General features: G+C 36.2%; 1 protein-coding gene across 3 annotated transcripts in view; it reads left to right on the top strand.

Annotated features, from left to right (window-relative positions):
* Nucleotides 1-15923, top strand: part of LOC593261 (glutamate receptor-interacting protein 2) — a 58406-nt gene extending 42483 nt beyond the window's left edge. For all 3 annotated transcript variants that reach the window (XM_031000225.1, XM_031000223.1, XM_031000226.1), the window contains exons 7-18: nucleotides 1804-1951; nucleotides 2917-3101; nucleotides 3757-3909; nucleotides 4437-4623; nucleotides 5251-5390; nucleotides 5771-5848; nucleotides 6209-6278; nucleotides 6663-6808; nucleotides 7431-7575; nucleotides 7962-8118; nucleotides 8466-9419; nucleotides 13765-15923. In XM_031000225.1, coding sequence (XP_030856085.1) covers nucleotides 1804-1951; nucleotides 2917-3101; nucleotides 3757-3909; nucleotides 4437-4623; nucleotides 5251-5390; nucleotides 5771-5848; nucleotides 6209-6278; nucleotides 6663-6808; nucleotides 7431-7575; nucleotides 7962-8118; nucleotides 8466-9419; nucleotides 13765-13968 — 2567 coding nt within the window. In that variant the 3' untranslated portion in view covers nucleotides 13969-15923. The remainder of the gene's footprint in view (nucleotides 1-1803; nucleotides 1952-2916; nucleotides 3102-3756; nucleotides 3910-4436; nucleotides 4624-5250; nucleotides 5391-5770; nucleotides 5849-6208; nucleotides 6279-6662; nucleotides 6809-7430; nucleotides 7576-7961; nucleotides 8119-8465; nucleotides 9420-13764) is intronic.
* The last annotated feature ends 1791 nt before the right edge of the window (nucleotides 15924-17714 follow it).

Below are 17714 nucleotides of genomic sequence, written 5' to 3' on the forward strand. Positions count from 1 at the left end.
CAGCCAGCCTCAAATTCTGTAGAACTTTGCAGGAATTATGAATATGCCATGTATGTCCTATCTGTGAAATTTAAACGTTAGCTGTGTCCTCATATTCAAATTATGCAAGGAAACCCATTTACTTGCTAGACTTCACTGTCAGACACTATTGAGTGACTGACTGGCTTTTTTCTTCTTTGGTAATAACATACATGGAAAGAGTTGTAAAGGGTACATGAGCATTTGTCTACATTAATAACTCACTTCTTGTGATGGCCAAGATTAAACTGATTGAATCTTTGCGAAGCATAAAATGTATGACCATTCGGTACAACTGTCTGAAAATCGAGACTATTACTTTTGGGCTCTATAGCCCTAAAGTCGATTTGACAACTAATAGTCGTTATTTTCCCACTTGCAGACATTTTCAAGCCCCACCTTTTTTAGGGAAGTTCTAAATTAGTATTATCTTTCAAATGCAGTTGGAATTTAACTTTTTCATTTTTTTTGGCCTGCAAATGGGACATAGTACCTTTAAAGGATGTTACATTCCTATTGTCATAATTCAATTTGGCTGAGGCTGATAAAAGAAATATCATACTATTTTAGAAGCAGTATATTTCCTTAACTTATGATTACTTTTGTTGTAAAATTTAAATAATCCCAGGAATTCAATTAAAACAGATAATTAGGACAGGGAAACAGTACATTCATATCTTTATTATCTATCAGTTGAATCAAGATTATTGATATTTCCAATATGTCGCATACATATTGTAACTCAATTTAGTGTGGGATCTGATTTTTAATTTCATAGATCACTGTTATCTTAAGCTAATGAGTCTAACATCTCTGATGGTGTGTCAAACGATCATATTTCTTTATAACTATATTTTCTGATGGATTGCGTTTGGTCACAGGGAGCTTGATTGGGATAATAGTAAAGGAAATAGTTCATAATGTAGGATTAATCTAGAGATTAATGGTGGTATTAAGTAATTCAAATAGTAGTAACTGTTTAGCAGGTCAAGAATAAAGTGACTATGAATAATAAGCTTGCTGTAATCATGGATCTCTCAGAAGATAAGTTGATCACAGATACTCTTTTAGTCTTTTTAAAGTTCATGAATATGGGTCATTCTGGTTTCCCTTTGTGCACTGTTTACAGTCTTTTAAAAGAGAATTGTTTTACTAACAGTATTTATGGTCTGGTTTTGTTTTTCTTTCTTTATGTTTTCACAGTTACCGGTATTGACATCTAAACAATGTGATTGTATTATTTATTTTGTGTTCAAATATGGAAATGATAAATGATAATTTCTAAAGTAAACTTCTTTCTTTCCATAATGCCACATTTTCCCCTTTTTTGTTCAGTTCTTGGAACTGTATAGCTTTACATGGGTGCTATTCCCATTATTGCTTAAACAATTGTTTGTATTTTTGTTGAAAAAATGTTTTCATTTCAAAAGCCTGGCTTGGAATTTTTGTAAACATCGTTATCTAATCATTTAAATTAAAAAAATTATGTTTGATCTGTTTAATTGCTTCTGTATTCCTGTGTAGACATCTTTACATTCAAAATATTTTGTTAGTCAAATTTAATTGATGTGCAGATTAATTCATGTCTTTGAAAAAGCATTATCCATTTTTCCTCTTTTTACCCCGCAAATGATTAAAATCCAACAACATCTTTATCGCTTCATTTATATTTTCTCATTACATCCTTTCTTTTCACTTCTTTTCAAAATTCTATCTTGTTCCAAGTTATTAAAGTGTCCATGCTATCATAATAAATCTTGCTTTCTTTTTATTTATACTTTACAGAGGCAGTGAAGAATGCCACAGGTCCATTACTGGTAGAGGTCTCCAAAACCCCCGGTGCACATCTAGGTGTGGGACTGAGCTCAATTCCAAGGAACGGAAAGGCAGTAATAATCATAGATAATCTGAAGCCTGCCAGTATAGCAGATAGGTAAGTCTAAAGATAACATTCAATCGATGTCTAGGTGTGGGACCAAGCTCAATTTCAATGAGCGGAAAGGCAGTTAAATCATTGACAACCTGAATCCTGCCAGGATTGCAGATAGGTAAGTTCTTTACGGGACAACCCTTGGTGCACACCATGGTTTGGGTCATAGCCAATAGTTCTGAATCACGGTAAGAATATCGGGAGGACATTCCAGTACACTGTCAGCAACAAGACAGACAACTTTCACAACCAAAAGACTGCATGACCAACAATTGACTGTAGCCACTTAGGTAATGGTTCTACATCAAACAGAAAATCAAAAAATGAACAAAACGGAATGTTAGACACAGCAGGTGTTTGAAATCTACCATTGTACCTTACCTCAGGAAGTAAACAACATCCAAGTTATTTTCAGTTTAATTAATTTGAGATGATATCTACAAGATTGCAATGTGAGGCCATTGTCTATCTGAAACTGACATGAAATGGACATTTGACTTATTTCTGTTATTGACTTTCAAGCAGTGACATCTGCCAGCATACTTTCACAAGCAGAATGAAACTGACTTTAGAGATCAGTGGTCAGAGAGTTTTGAAAAAGCAAGGTCAGAGAAAGGTCACTGCAATTGATCATATATATTTATTTTTCCTTTTCTATTTCGTAGTGCTTGTGAAATCATAGTTTATAAACTTTACTATTCTCTCCTTTTAGAATTGTGTACATTTACCTAGGAATTTCTACTATAGAGGGCAGCAAACCAACTTGCTACACATACAGGAGCAGAATGTATTGCTCTTACATTTCAGTGTACCATAAAATGAGAACTTTCACAAATTGTATAATATGCCCAGCTTTGTGAAAATACCACCATATATGTTGATAGCTAGATTGTTTTTCTGATAAAATCAAGCTGACCAAGTTGAAATGTCAGAGGATGTCAACATGGAATTATGTTTTTATTTATCAGATGTGGTGCCCTTCATATTGGTGATGAGATACTGACCATTGATGGATTGACCACTACTCACATGGGTGTAGCCGAAGCCATGAAACTGTTAGCGTCCGGTACAGAGCAGGTCAAGCTTGAGATACTACCGGTCAGTCAGATGACCCCTAGATTGACCTACTCGAGAGATATGCAGAAATTGGGAGGTAGGTCTCAGGAAATGTGCTATCAAAATGATGCTGATATTAGTGATGATGATGATGATAGTGATGATGATGATGATGATGGTGACATTGATGATAAAGATGATGATGGTGATGATGATGATGATGATGATGATGATGATGATGATAATGATGAGGATGATGATGATGATGATGATGATGATGATGATGAGGATGATGATGATGATGATGATGATGATGATGATGATGATGATGATGATGATGATGATGATGATGATGATGATGATGATGATGATGATGATGATGATGATGATGATGATGATGATGATGATGAGGAATAGGATGAGGAGGAGGGGGAGGATTAGAGTAAAGAAGATGTTGGTGATATCAATGATAATGATGATGAATATGCAGAACTTGAAATAAGCAGTGATGTAGAAGTGATAGTATTGCTTTTATGATATGAGAAAATCTTTGAATAAGTTTGAAAGCCCATTTATCCAATGTTGCATACAGATGCATGAAAGGTCTGTTACTTAATCAACATACTGACAACAATGAATTAGATTGATCTTATAGGACATGTTCGTTATCTTTAACATTGTAATTGTATAAAGTGCTTCAGATTAATGATGTCATCTAATGATACAAATTACTTTTCTCCTTTTAATCCTAGGTCAACCATCACGATCTACAACCCCCTTGATGCCAGGGTATAGCCATAGTAGCCTGTCTAGGGTAGGAACAATGAACTCACAGAACACAAGGCAACAGAGCAGTACCTTGGCACGTAAACTCAGATCGAAGGGACATAAGACGGGATCGATGTGTAAGTTTAACAGTACTCCAACATGTTATTCATATTAGGTTGTGCAAGTGAAAACGAATTTTCAGCCATGAAATTGATTTTTTTTTTTTTAAAGACACCATTCTTGGGAAGTCCTCAAAATATTCTGACAGGAACATCTCAGTTAATTTTCAAATTAATATGAATACTTTAGTCAAATGAAGTGTCTTTAGAATTCATCAAAGTGATCTTGTGAATCAAAGCAGTTTAAAAAAATGTACCTTTCAAAAGGAAAGAAGCTGCTGAATATTGTATTATTCTGACTTCAAAGGAATTTTTCTACCAAGTACACTGGTGAAGTGGAAGATATAGTTACATGTCTTGTCATCTTTTTAAACCACGAAATCTATACCACTGTTTATTTTTTGTTAAGCCTTTGTTTCATGAATATATATTTGTCTTCCCAATGCCAGAGTCCAATAATCACATATCAATGTCGTAGGTGTGATACGAATCACAGCCGTTCATCTTTATCTTCTAATCCATCCCATTTTCTTGTGTCCTCACAGTATCCCTTGCATCAACCATCAATGGCCTATCATCACCTCAAGTATGTCACACAGACTCTGTGGATGTTACCCTATACTCCAGGACAGGTGACTACGGTATACAGCTACAGAGTGGTGTCTTTGCTACGGAAATCCTAGGCTCTCCTGCTGTCGTTGGATTCGTAGAACCAGGAGGAAAGGCTGAAAAGTAAGTCCAACTCTGCTGAAAGCAGGACTCCACTACTTGTCGCTACTTGCGCCCTCTATATAGCAAACAATTCCTAAGCGGTACCTGTTGGTCCCCAGTGATCCCCTTTTTCTTATGTTAATTGAGAGCTGATTTGGTGAGATAACCACCTGTCAGCGACCACGCAAGGATGTCTAAACCCTCCAGACCAAACTAGTGCAGATAGACTTTAAATGAAAGAGAGGCAGTTCTTACTCCTTCTTTTGATACTTCTTTTGGGAGACAGAAAGGGGGCTGCAGACATTATCTTCACCTGGAAAGAGGGAAGAACTGATTGGACAAGTGCTGCATAACCTGATATCATTTAGCAATATTCACTAATGTTTCCAAGTGCATTTTTATCCAGTTGATTATCTAGTGGTTTTATGATTCAGTAGTGCAGGTAGCCTGTGCTGTGGCAACAAGAAAAGTATAAATCAGTTCTAAATTTTGTATCAATGTTTGAATTTATGACAGTACAGTAAATCCTCTACTTTCAATTAGATCATTTATACATGTAGTAATGTATTATAATTTGAGCAACATGAGTTCGATCAGGCAAAACCTTAATGACAAAATCCTGATGCTCTTATATTCTGTTTGATACAGGAGTGGTGTAATGCAGCCTGGTGACCGTTTGATTGCTATCAACGGTAGCTACACAGAAGATATGACAGCAGACGAAGCTAATCATATCCTAAGGGAAAGTGCACCTCAGGTCACATTGGAAATAGAGTTTGATATTGCAGGTAAGAAATTTCTTAGTAGGTTTGAATTTCATTATAACTCACTTCAATCTAAGTTGAATGAGATCATTTTCTATGTAAAGTTAAGCTATAATATTGCTCATAATATTGCTATGTATCAATTTTCAGAAATTTCAAGAAGTGTTAGTGGAAGAAGAAATGTCATTGGATTTGAAAATAATTTGTGACTCAAAATTCACCACATAATGAGGGAAAAATATCTTCAATATAAATCTGTACGTATCTTTCAAAAAATAGATTATATATATATATATATATATATATATATATAAGTCCGTGAATGGATATTTTGATCTAATAACACAATTTGAAGCTGTATGACTATAACCTGTATTCTTTCATATTTGCCCCTATGTTTACAGAGTCTGTTGTGCCCAGCAGTGGTGTCTTTAACGTTAAGTTACCTGTCAGTGAGATGGGTCTTGGTATAACACTTACAAGTAAGTCAGGCTTTCCTTTACCTGCTTTTCATTGGTAGAGCTGAGCTTATTTTTCTCTTATGAACGTGCAACAAGGATGCAAAATATTGGTGTACATTTAAGGAAAACTTGCATTAATTAGAAGCACTGTATATTGTTTGATGATAGTTGCATGCAGTTTTTACTTTTTGACCTCTGTCAAACTCAAGTTAGTAACATATCAATGTCAATGTCACCCATACAGTAGTTTTAAAAGTGTGTGCGTGTGGTGAACTAAAAATTGTAAGAAATTTATTCTGTTAGTTCATTTTTAAACAATTCAAATTATTGTGTTTGAATATATGAACAAGCAGTAAATGTTTGATTTCTTCTATATTTCAGGTCTTAAACACAGAAGGCTAGGTGATGGGCTTCTTATATCAACTGTGAAGAAAGGCAGTGTAGCAAACAGGTAATGAAAAAGAGATGTTTTCCTTTAATTTGAATCATGTCGAAACATGGAAACATTTTATTACTTGATACAAGAATGAAAAGTTATATCAAATGTTATGTTATGTAATGAAATGTTAGTAAAATTGTCAATGTGATTGAATTTGGTTGATGATTGAAGATGAAAATAATATTTTCACCTACGTGTTAGTCTTCAATTCACAGAAGAACATTCAATTTCTTTTAATACCTCCGCCACACCGACTCCACATTGACTCCAAACCTACTTATGTTTTGCCATGTGGTAATGCACTTTTTCTGATGGTTGGTCGTTTGTTTGCCTGGTGTAGGCCTTGTCAGTGTGACTTGGGTATTAATATGATGATTTTCTTTCATGATATTCTAGGAGTGGTACGTTAGAACCAGGTGATCAAGTTCTTGCCATAGATGACATCCATTTAGACAGTATTACAGTAGAAGAAGCCATGCATCTCTTGGCTCAGGCAGATGAAATCGTCAAACTCAAGGTCAAGAAGAATGAGGCTTATTCGGGTAAGAAGACATCCAGACTTTCTCCGAAATAAACTGGATTGGGGTTCAATTTATGTTTGGTAACAGTATATAATAATAATAATATTACATTTATAGAGTGCAGAAACTATCCAACATTAAGTATATATTCTACTGCGCTACAAGAGCTCCTGATATGCTTACATTTACAGTTAATTGAAAAGATGTGTTTTCAGTTTTGATTTAAAGATATTCACAGATCGTAATTTCCTGACTTCAAATGGTAAGTTATTCCAGAGTTTTGGGGCTATGCAAGCAAATGATCAATCGGTCCAGAAACTAATATTTAGGGGGTGTAATAAATGTCAAAGCTTATAGGGCCGGTTTACCTGATTGGAAATTAATGGAGGCCATTGTGCCCCATTGTATTTTCAAACATGACTCCAGTATACACTGTGTATTATTATAGAGTGATTTTAGGGGTCGTATGCAATCTTACTTTCAGAGTAAGAGTTTACTGTTAGTAAGATCGCGTTTGTAAGCACCTTGAGAGAAAATTTCCATTACTAATATCATTGTTATTGCAAGAATAGTTAGCTAGACATGTGAAGCAGATTGATAGAGTACATCAAAGAATGCTGTTTATTTCTTTTCATTTGCCCAGATGAGCCTGATGTAAGCGGTGCAATATCTTACTCGGTGGAGCTGGTCAGACATGGTGGTCCGCTGGGTATCACAATCTCAGGAACAGAAGAACCTTTTGATCCTGTCATTATCTCTGGACTCACAGAGAATGGTCTAGCTGAGAGGTAAGTTCTTATAAATCTTTTGCATATTAAGTTACTGTGCAAAGAGAATTCCATTTGTCACTTCGTGAGGTATTAATTGCTATGATTACAATTCTGGATTGACAGAACATGATCTACTAAAATGTTTTTTTACATATGAAATCCTCAGGAAGAATTTTATTGAGTTCCCCATATTACTGAGTTGCCCAATATTTGAAGTACCTTCCCACTTAAGTGTTCTCACCTTTAAGATTAGCAGCAGGGCTCGTATTAAATCTCATGTTGTTGTTTCATTTGTCATACTTAAAAAAAAAAGTTATAGTACTATAAAATCAATTGTTATTATGTATCAAGTCTATAGAACGTGCCCATGTAATCATGTTATTTTCCCCCTCATTATTATTCAGGACTGGTGCTATCCACTTGGGCGACCGTCTACTAGCCATCAATGGCGTCTCGCTGAAGGGCAAGACATTGTCTGAAGCTATTCGTCTCCTGCAGTCTGCTGGAGACACGGTGGTCCTCAAGATCAGCAAGAAGGAGAAGCACCGGGGACATGACCAGGTGAGATGATCACATGATTGTAATGTTGGGTCTGTGTGAATGTGAGATTTGTAGCAAAAAACGAGAAGAATAGATAAGGTTGTATGGATTGATGCAAGAATTTTGAGCCCTCATTTGTAGGTATTCAACACAAGAAGAAATGAATATTGTGAAAACATTGTTATCTCACTTAATTATGAGCAAGTCCCAGAGAGAAAGTGGAATAGAAATATATTATAGCCTGTATTTTCAAATTGTGTTTAACCTTTAATATTTGTTGGAAGGTGGAGGTATTTGTGTTGAGTAAAATTTCAGTTTATGTGTGTGTTTGTCTGAGAATATATTGTGAAATTTGTTTTCATTTTCAGGGCAACAAACCATCCTCAAGAAGCCAAAGTCCTAGTAGGTTCAGTAGAGTAGCTACACACTACGACGCAGACCACATCGCTACGCCAGTCATGATCCAGACCAATGGAGACTCATGGGAAGGCTCGGGTATGGATACCGGTTACCATAGTAACCACACGCATCACTCTCGTTCCCACTCCCCAAAGACCAGCCGCTCCCGACGCAGCAGCATGTCTCCTTCGAGACGAAGCAATCGCCCTAGGAGGGTGCACAACTCTTCACACTCCACATCACCCAATGATGCCAGCGAAGATGAGCTTGATGAGCGGCGAAGGGCTTTCGTCAACGGTGCCAATGGATCGTATCCAGTCGATATCCTGAGCTCAGATCAAGACGACAGTTACGCCCACTCTCAGCACAGCTACCATCCTCACGAAGCACAGATCGCCAAGCACAGAGAGTTCCTACGTCAACTGGAAGCTAGTTTCCTCAACACCGATCAGTTCACATCGAGCGAGATGCGACGGGCTGGTAGCGTCGGTCACGGCTACTATCTCAACCAACCGGGCACGGTCGGGGGACGTAAACCGAGCACCAGCTCTCTTCAGATGTACAGTGACTCCTCCCATAGCTACACGCTGCCACCCCATGCTCCTACGGGTGGGGGAGGGGGTGGATACAACCAGTTTGAGAGCTTCAGCTCCAAGAGTGAGAGTGTGAACACAACGCACCAGAACGTCATGAATCAGAACGATGCCTCACACCTGGGAGATGAGTCGACGGTATCTGAGGCACCGAACCCTGCACCGGTGGAGCTCCACAAGGTTTCCCTCAAGAAGGACAGTGATGTAGAGGACTTTGGATTCAGTGTGTCCGATGGCATATCAGACAAGGGTGTGTTTGTGAATACAGTGAGACCTGGTGGACCAGCTTCACGCAGTAGCAATGTCAAGCCCTTCGATAGGATACTCCAGGTGAGTTGACCATTTTTTCCTTCTATTTCATTCTATTTGTCTTTAAAAGACAAGATTTTCATTCTTTTTTCAAAGTTTTTCTTTCTTTATTGATTTACCACAGGAATACTTGGACTTTGTTGATGATAACATTGATAATGATGATGATGGATGGCAATGATGATGATGATGACTTGATGAAGATTATAACTTGATGATGATGGTATCGAGATCAAGGTGATGCCGGTAATGGTGATGATGATGATGAATATAATGATAATGACTGTGGCTTTGACAACAGATCTTGATCTAATCTTATTGTATTGTTATCACTGAACAAAAAGAACAAATAACAGGGATGACAGGAAAGAGGTATGATAGTACAGAGTATTTATTATATATGAAAATGCAGGTGATGATATTTAAATGTATGAATGTATGACAAACCAAACAGGCAAAGAGCTGCATCCTAGATTTGAACCAGTAATGCATCCACTAAAACTACAAGTCTCTAGACCACTTGACCTTAAGGTCAAAGCTGCTGTCATAATGACATGAATGGTATGTGACTGAAATGTGTTTTGATAAACAATTCATAATCTGTAGCTTTACGAAGCTTCTATCAATTTTTAATTTTGTTGTGCAAGCTTTCGTCCACTCCTGTGGACTTTCTCAAGCTAAGTGATCAGTCACACGTTTTCTTAGCTACACTGCCTGGTGTCCTGCGATCACTGGTGTCCTGAAAAAGTCCACAGGAGTGAACGAAAGCTTGCGCAACAAAATTCCAAGGATAATAGAAGCTTCAAAAACTACATTTTATGAATATCCCCAACCGAGAAAGTTTCCCATTTCATAACCTGTATAATCCTTCTCATGGAGGAGGTTTTTCAAACCCTCTCTGTCGGTAGGAGTGAAATATATGAACTTCATTCAAATATTTTGTCTGTACTGGACTAAACTGCAGTATTCAAATTGAATGAAGGGTATAAAAGGATTGCCAGTGTTTGAGCTTCACAGCAGTGTTCAACACAAATTACTCTCCTCTGTCGACAATTGTAGCAATTTATAGTAGAGTAATAAATGACCTTGTTTTGTTGTAAACAAATTATGAATGGTCAGATCGTCAGCATTTCATCTGTCCCTCCCACGGCAACTGTTGCCATTAGCAACCGCACGCCTGGAATGGTGCAACAATAGATTGTGTTGCTTACTTCCACTTTGTGAAGGACCTGTGTTTGTGGGAGAGAGAAAGATCTTGTTATTACTTCTCCTTCAGTGGTTTCAAATACGTCAAAAAACTATAACTCGATTAGAGTGTGAGGAGGAAATGCGATTAATCCAGTATTAAAGAGTGGGATTTCAATAGTGAGGAAAAGCCTGAACTAGCAGTAAATGTTATTGAATTATTTCTGTGAGGATGGTCTTTGAAAATATGCATTTTACAGTCTTAATGATGTTGTACTGAATAATATTTATAAAAGAAATACGTTTGATTTGTATTCACGCAGAAGAAAGTTAAAAATAAGATTTACATGATAGACAAACAATGTACGAACTGTGAGCGTGAGTGAAACTGTGATATTGGCGTGATAGCAGTTGCACTATAATAAAATCATTTACCAGTGTAGAGTTTGATAGGTGTCAGGATGTTTGTACAACATAAATCCTATCACAACATACTGACATCCATGAACCTGGTGACAGATGATGATTGCTAAGCCTAGTAAGGCTGGCTGAACATGAGTCTCACTGGTCTGACATTCACACAGCATGCTAAAAAAAACTGCTATGCAGATCTTTTTAGCTCATGTGTGTTAATACTCACTGTTTGGGGATTTGAAGAAGATAGAAAGAGACAGAGAAAGACATATGTACAAACAGATTAAGAGAAGGGGGGGGGGGAGGGGGGGGGGTTGGAGGGATTTAAAGACAAACGTGTAGTCTCTTTGAAGAAAACAATAAAATGCACTTTTAGTGTAGTAGAGCTTTAGTGTGCTCATGGATAACTTCTTGGGTTTTGCCCTAAGGCATTCTTGATGTCATTGTCAACTACTCTCTGAAATGATATGAGTGCTAACGACTACATGTAACTAGTGTTATGTGTTAGTGCTTTTTTTTCATTCCTGTGTTCACATTTCAATGAGTGCATTGCTCTCTTCTATGACAAAGCGCTTTTATTTTGTAAATGTGTACTACATTTTGTATTAACTCTTCATCGAAGCTGGAAGACAGGAATTTGTAAGGAAAATTGAAAAGTGGAAGAAAAGAGAAATATACTAATGGACATTAAGTGTAGAATAATTAAAGAGGTAGAGAGGGAAAGATTGTTGACCATTGGCAAATATGCAGAGAGAGAGAGAGTCCTCGGCATACAGAGCAACAGACAGACCGAGAAGGAGAGAAAGGGAGAGAGAGAGAGATCACGAAAGGAGAGAGAGAGAGAGAGAGGGAGGGAGGTAGAGAGGAGAGACAGATTGAGAGGCAGCGAGAGAGGAAGGAGAGAGGAAGAGACTAATGGTGACAGACAGCAAATGAGTGAGAGAGACAGAGAGAGAGGAAGGATGTGGAGGAAGAGGGAGGGAGGCACACACAGAGAGAGAAAGAGAGAGAGAGAGCATGGACTGACAAGATGGATGGGAAGTGAATGAATTCTGCAAGTAAATTGCTTCAAGCCTTGCACGCTCTTCCCTCTTACATCGTTCTTGATTGAAAGCATCAACAGAGCCAGTAGTTGTGGGAGTCCCTGAATCTCAGAATGGGTTTTCCCCATGGCATGTATTATGTGTGCATGTGGGATGAGATGAGGAGCATACAGGGTGTCCAAGTAAAACATGTTGAAATTCATTCTCTCTTACTTTGTATGCCTGTACATGTATGTCCTTACAATGTGCATTCATAGTTACTTGTAATGGAATAATTTCCTATTTAAGGGAATCAGGGGGATATAGAATGTGTGTATACACCATAGTTCAAAATGATGGTTAAATATCATTCATCAAGTATTACATGATGTGGATAACTATCATACAACAGATTGCATTACATGTACAGCCTGTTCAATATGTAAAAATAATATGACGGTGCGTTTGCTTACATTCCTCTGTTTAAGAAAGAGAATGGTGGTTGGAACTTCGTAGAGCATTATGTATGGAATGGTCAATTTCTGTTTATTCCATTAAAATTTTAGAATCATGTAATGATATTTTCTCCCTCCTTGCCCTTGGTGTGTTAAATTTCATAACTCTCTTATTTTCTTGTTTTACACCAAAATCTCAATTGAACAAGCAGTAAAATATTGATATCTTGTATAAGAGTGTAGGTGTGGATATTACTGATTATGCATCAGAATATAATGCTTCTGTGTGAAACATCTCACCTTGTTAATATCATGAGATGATATGAGATGCGATAAGTGTTAGTAGAAGGATAGTACAATCATTATACACACTCACACCCCACTCACACCAATCAATAGGGAATGTCAACATTGAAAGTGGCTGGAAATTGGACGGTATGAATGGAGCGGTATCCCCCGGAGGCTGTAATCGGGCTTGAAATTGCTTGGCGCGATGGACGTAGTACATGATGTATCATAAAAAGATAGAATAATGTACATTTTATCATATATTGTATAGCTTTCTTTCAAGTTTTATGGAGAGTAGAAAGCCAGGGTAGATGGATTTTAATATGTTGTTACAAGATATTGATCAAGAATGATTTTGTCTGCTCAGAGTCAGAAGGGTGTTAACTCTGTGTTTAAGTATTGGTGAGTCAGTTAGTGCCTTTCTGGTTCCACATAGACATACAGTCTGTTTCTATTAGTTAAACTGAAATTATCCGGTTAATTTGTTTTCTGGAAAAAAGCATATAATACCAGGGAATGGGCAGTTTCTATCTAAGCATAACTGTGGTTAAGGCCAACAGAAAGTATTGTGGGACTGCTAGTTCAACCTGGGATTTTAGTGTCGGGGTAAAATATTCTGATCACGTGATCACTCCTATTTCCGGTTTCTCTCTCTCTACTTATGTTATCCGGTTAGCTTCCCCTGCAATATCCTTCTAAGAGAAGGATAATTTTGCCTGTGAAGGCGTCACAGCTCTCACGGCCATTATCCAGATAATAGCGGAAAAGGTCAGTTTCTATTATGCAAAATTTATCCCTTATCGGCCATTAACTGGATAATGGCTTGTATTAGAAACACTCTGAACTGGTAAATTCATCTGCTAAGAGCCAAATGGGCCTTAAGTGGCTCTCAGCCGGTGATATAATGGGCACTACATACACATATTTATTTTACGTTTGTACGATAGCCATTAAACAATTCAGACTAAATTTGTCTCTTTAAATCCTCTCTTCTTGCTACAGATCAACCAGACGCGTACCCATGACTTTGATTGCTGCATGGTAGTACCGCTCATCGCTGACTCTGGTAACAAGCTGGAGTTGGTCATCAGTCGTAACCCGATGGTCAAGCACCAGAACGGTGGTGGTGATGAGGAAGGGTCGTGGTCCGGTGTAGAGAACGGTCATTTCGTTCAGATGCAACCTGCTGCCGCGGCACAATTCTAAACTGGACACAGTTCTAATCTGCAAGACACTGCAAGAAAAGTATTAGAAACTTTTTTGAGGGAGAAGGGGGGGGGGGGGGGTACGGTTGATATGATAATTGACAATAGCCTAAAAAGGGCTTTAAATGATGACATACATAGTCCTCAATAAATCGTAATTGGCTTCCTTTGATCTATGCAACTCATACATTTTTACTGTTAAAAGTAAACTTACTTCAAGTTAAACTTCCTAATGTTAATCTTGACATACAATCAAACCTGTCTATTGAGGCCACCCATAGAGATAGTGACCACTGTAGACAGGTGGCCTTTCTAGACAGGTTCTACAAGTACAACACACATTTCTTTCATGAGGGAGACAAAACACATGACCACTACAGACAAGTGTCCTTCATGGAGCAATGACCACTAATTAAGATGGATTAGACTGTATTTCTGATAACGTTAAAGATAACTGAAACTGTAAAATTGGTCTAAGTAGAAAAGATATTGGATAGCAATCTTTCACACTGATTTGTGCTAGGGAGCTTTCAAGGTGGAATTTCTTGGTCTCAATACCTTTTCTACATAGATTTTTCTAGTTACTGTAGTACGGATTACCACCTAATCTAAACTATTGCTTATTTGTTTATACAACAAAATAGAACTCTAAATTAAAAGGGATCAGATTACAGAATTTATTTGTCTGATATTTTTACTCAAGAAACCAGATGAATGAGCGGTTTGATAATGTAGTTGTTCATAATTTCTATTGATATTCCAAAAATATAATGGTGCCATTTTACAATTATGCAAATTCATCTCAAATATATTTTTGGCTAACTCTCCATACTTGTAATATAACAGAATGTATCAAAAATATGCCAGATCTTAATTTTGTAAGAAAAAAAAAAATGATTTGGTATATTACTACATCTTGCCTCTGTTAGTCGTCTGTAAATATGATTATTTTTGCTATGAGAAAAGACTCATGTCAAAGTTATCTACATATCTTATTCTGATTATTGCTGCAGGTGATCTTATCGTGCAGGAATTCAGTTCTGTGTGCATTACATTCTATATCTCAGTATATCTGTATATATTTATTTATGATTTACTGTTCATTTCAGTCTGAGTCTGTACATTGCGGAATAAACTGTTTAGCTACATTGTACATGTTCTTGAGAGACAAAACATGGAAAAGAGTTATCAGTTTTATGTTGAAGCAGATATTGTGTTTGAGTGACGTTGATCTAACTGTCATTTTTCAAATCTGCTAGACTTGCAAGTTGTAAAGTGAGGGTTCTGTGGTCAATCCCAAGAAATAATGACAAATGTGAGTATTTCTGTCATAACAAATGATTTATTTTATCTGACATACATGTAGGGCTGAATCAAGTCATTAGAAAACATCTCCTTTATAGAAATGGCAAGAAATTTAGAATTCTCTGATACAACTCCTTTTCTCTTACAGCTGTATGAAGAAGCTATTTAAGCAACTTGGCCTTATTGATAATTGCATTTTGTAAGACAGCATTTGCCGGTGGCCTGTAAGTAAAAATTGTGTAAATTTAATGGAACGTTAGGTAAACAAACATGGTGCTAACTTTAATGTATAAATGACAAAAGTAAGATGTTAAAATTGCATGTATTCTGTCCTTCAGTGATCTATTGTATTGTTCATATTACCATTCTTACCTTTCTTCATTTTTCTTTCCTGTCATCCCCCCCCCCCCCCCCCTCCTTCCTTTTTCTATTTCTGTTTTGGATTTGGTCAGAAGTATTATGGATACCATTTTTGAGGTTGTTTCATGAATATCATGTTTTTTTGTGGTTGTCTCATAAACCCTTTTGATGTAAGAGAATTTATAAGGGTATGGTATGGCTAAGGGATGGGCAAATGCATTACAAAATTCATAACTGTATGTTCATATATTCTTCCAGTCATAACATGTTATCGCATTCATTGTCAAAACATTGAACTCAATATCAATGTAATAACAAATTTTGAATGGATTTTACGATCAATTTAATATGTAAGAGGATAAGAAGCTAACTGAAATTTTCAAATATTTAAAATGTGAATGATATATAATTGGAAATACATTTTTGTTTGTGTTGCTCTTTTGTGAGAGATGACAATTTCTAAATGCTTTGATAGGTTATGCTTTGTTGAATTTGATTGTTTTGATGAGGTTGACAAGGGAAAAGAAATGTATTTCTTTTCATGCGTTCATTTTGTTGTCATTTGAACATTTTCTTCAATTATACACACTTGGTCAAGACTTCCCTACAAATAACTAGAACTGATAAATGTGAGAGCGTAGCTAAAGTGATCCTAAAAAATTGAGTTCTTATTACAGAGTTACAGGCTAGGTTTGACCGACTGTTTAACTGTTTTTTTTGTTGTATTTATTCATACGATGTAGGTTTGAAATGAAAATATGAATTAAAAAGAATCATTTGAGGTAAATGTTAAGGGCTAGTCATTAAAAGAAGCAGTTGATTATCATTTCCGTTCAAACGTAACCAAAGAATTTGTTGTTACATGGTGTTGTAAAAATGTGCATGTATGCACGTTTGTCTTGATTGTAGACCATACTTGTTGCAAGGAAAAATATCTTGACAGTATTATGGTTATATGCAATGAACTTTGTCAAACTCAGAGACTGCTAAATTATTACTTTTACAGGATATTACATTGTCTTTCACTGAGTGGGGAATGGAAGAGGGATTTAAAGAGGAAGACTGAAAAAAGTGCCTTGTATTACTTATAAGAATATGAACTTATATCGGAGGGGGGGGGGGGGGGGTCATGTGGTATAAGTTACTTAGGTTGGTTTAGAAGAACAATCATATTTTGAACATAGTTATTGGATATATAGAACATTTGTTTCAATTTTATTTAACACTTTTCAAACTTAGATCTAACATGGATCACCTAAAAACGAATTGCCAGATTTTTAAAATACAGATGATATAGTAAAGGATGAATTTAAATATTAAATAGAAATTGATCATTAATCTCTTATCATACAAAATTTACATAAAATATTCATGTTTTTAAAGTCTGCATCATGATTCATATTACGATCTTAACTTAATTGACATTATGATAGTACATTTACAGTTATGGTATATACCTATAAACTTAATATATTGTTCATACATACAGATTGATATACTGGTTCTGTTATAGCATCATATGAGCATTTTTTGTCAAAGGTTAATTGATTTTCAGTATGATACATGTATAGGCTGAGATATGTAGTGTACTTAAGTCATTTTTTCTTCCATTATTTGTTATTCTTTTATCTCCCGATTGAGCTGTGAATTACTAATTGACATACAATATCACATTATCTCTTGATATGTGTAAAGATGAAAGATTCATGGAACCTTATTTTTGGATTATACCAACCATTTGTTTTCCATATGCATTTCACATTCCCTTTTAAAGGATTTTGTGTAAATGTACACTCATGTCGTTACTGTGTCCTACACTATTTATTTTTTGTATTAATTTTTTTTAATTTGCACTTCACACAGTTCTGTAATGGCATTCAACTATGTATATGTAGTTTATCCAAAATAATATATCACAATGTATTTTTAAGTATTTCTTGAAAATTTGAATTGAAATTATTCGAGAAACACACTTCTCAAGTTCTCATTGATGATATACCCCAATGAACCCCAATGAACATTTCCCTATACATATATATAAGGGGTTGATACCAAATTAAAGCATTACATTTTGAATCACGA

Source organism: Strongylocentrotus purpuratus, unplaced genomic scaffold (genome assembly GCF_000002235.5).
Source record: "Strongylocentrotus purpuratus isolate Spur 01 unplaced genomic scaffold, Spur_5.0 spur5_scaffold_6, whole genome shotgun sequence".
Classification (NCBI taxonomy): domain Eukaryota; kingdom Metazoa; phylum Echinodermata; class Echinoidea; order Camarodonta; family Strongylocentrotidae; genus Strongylocentrotus; species Strongylocentrotus purpuratus.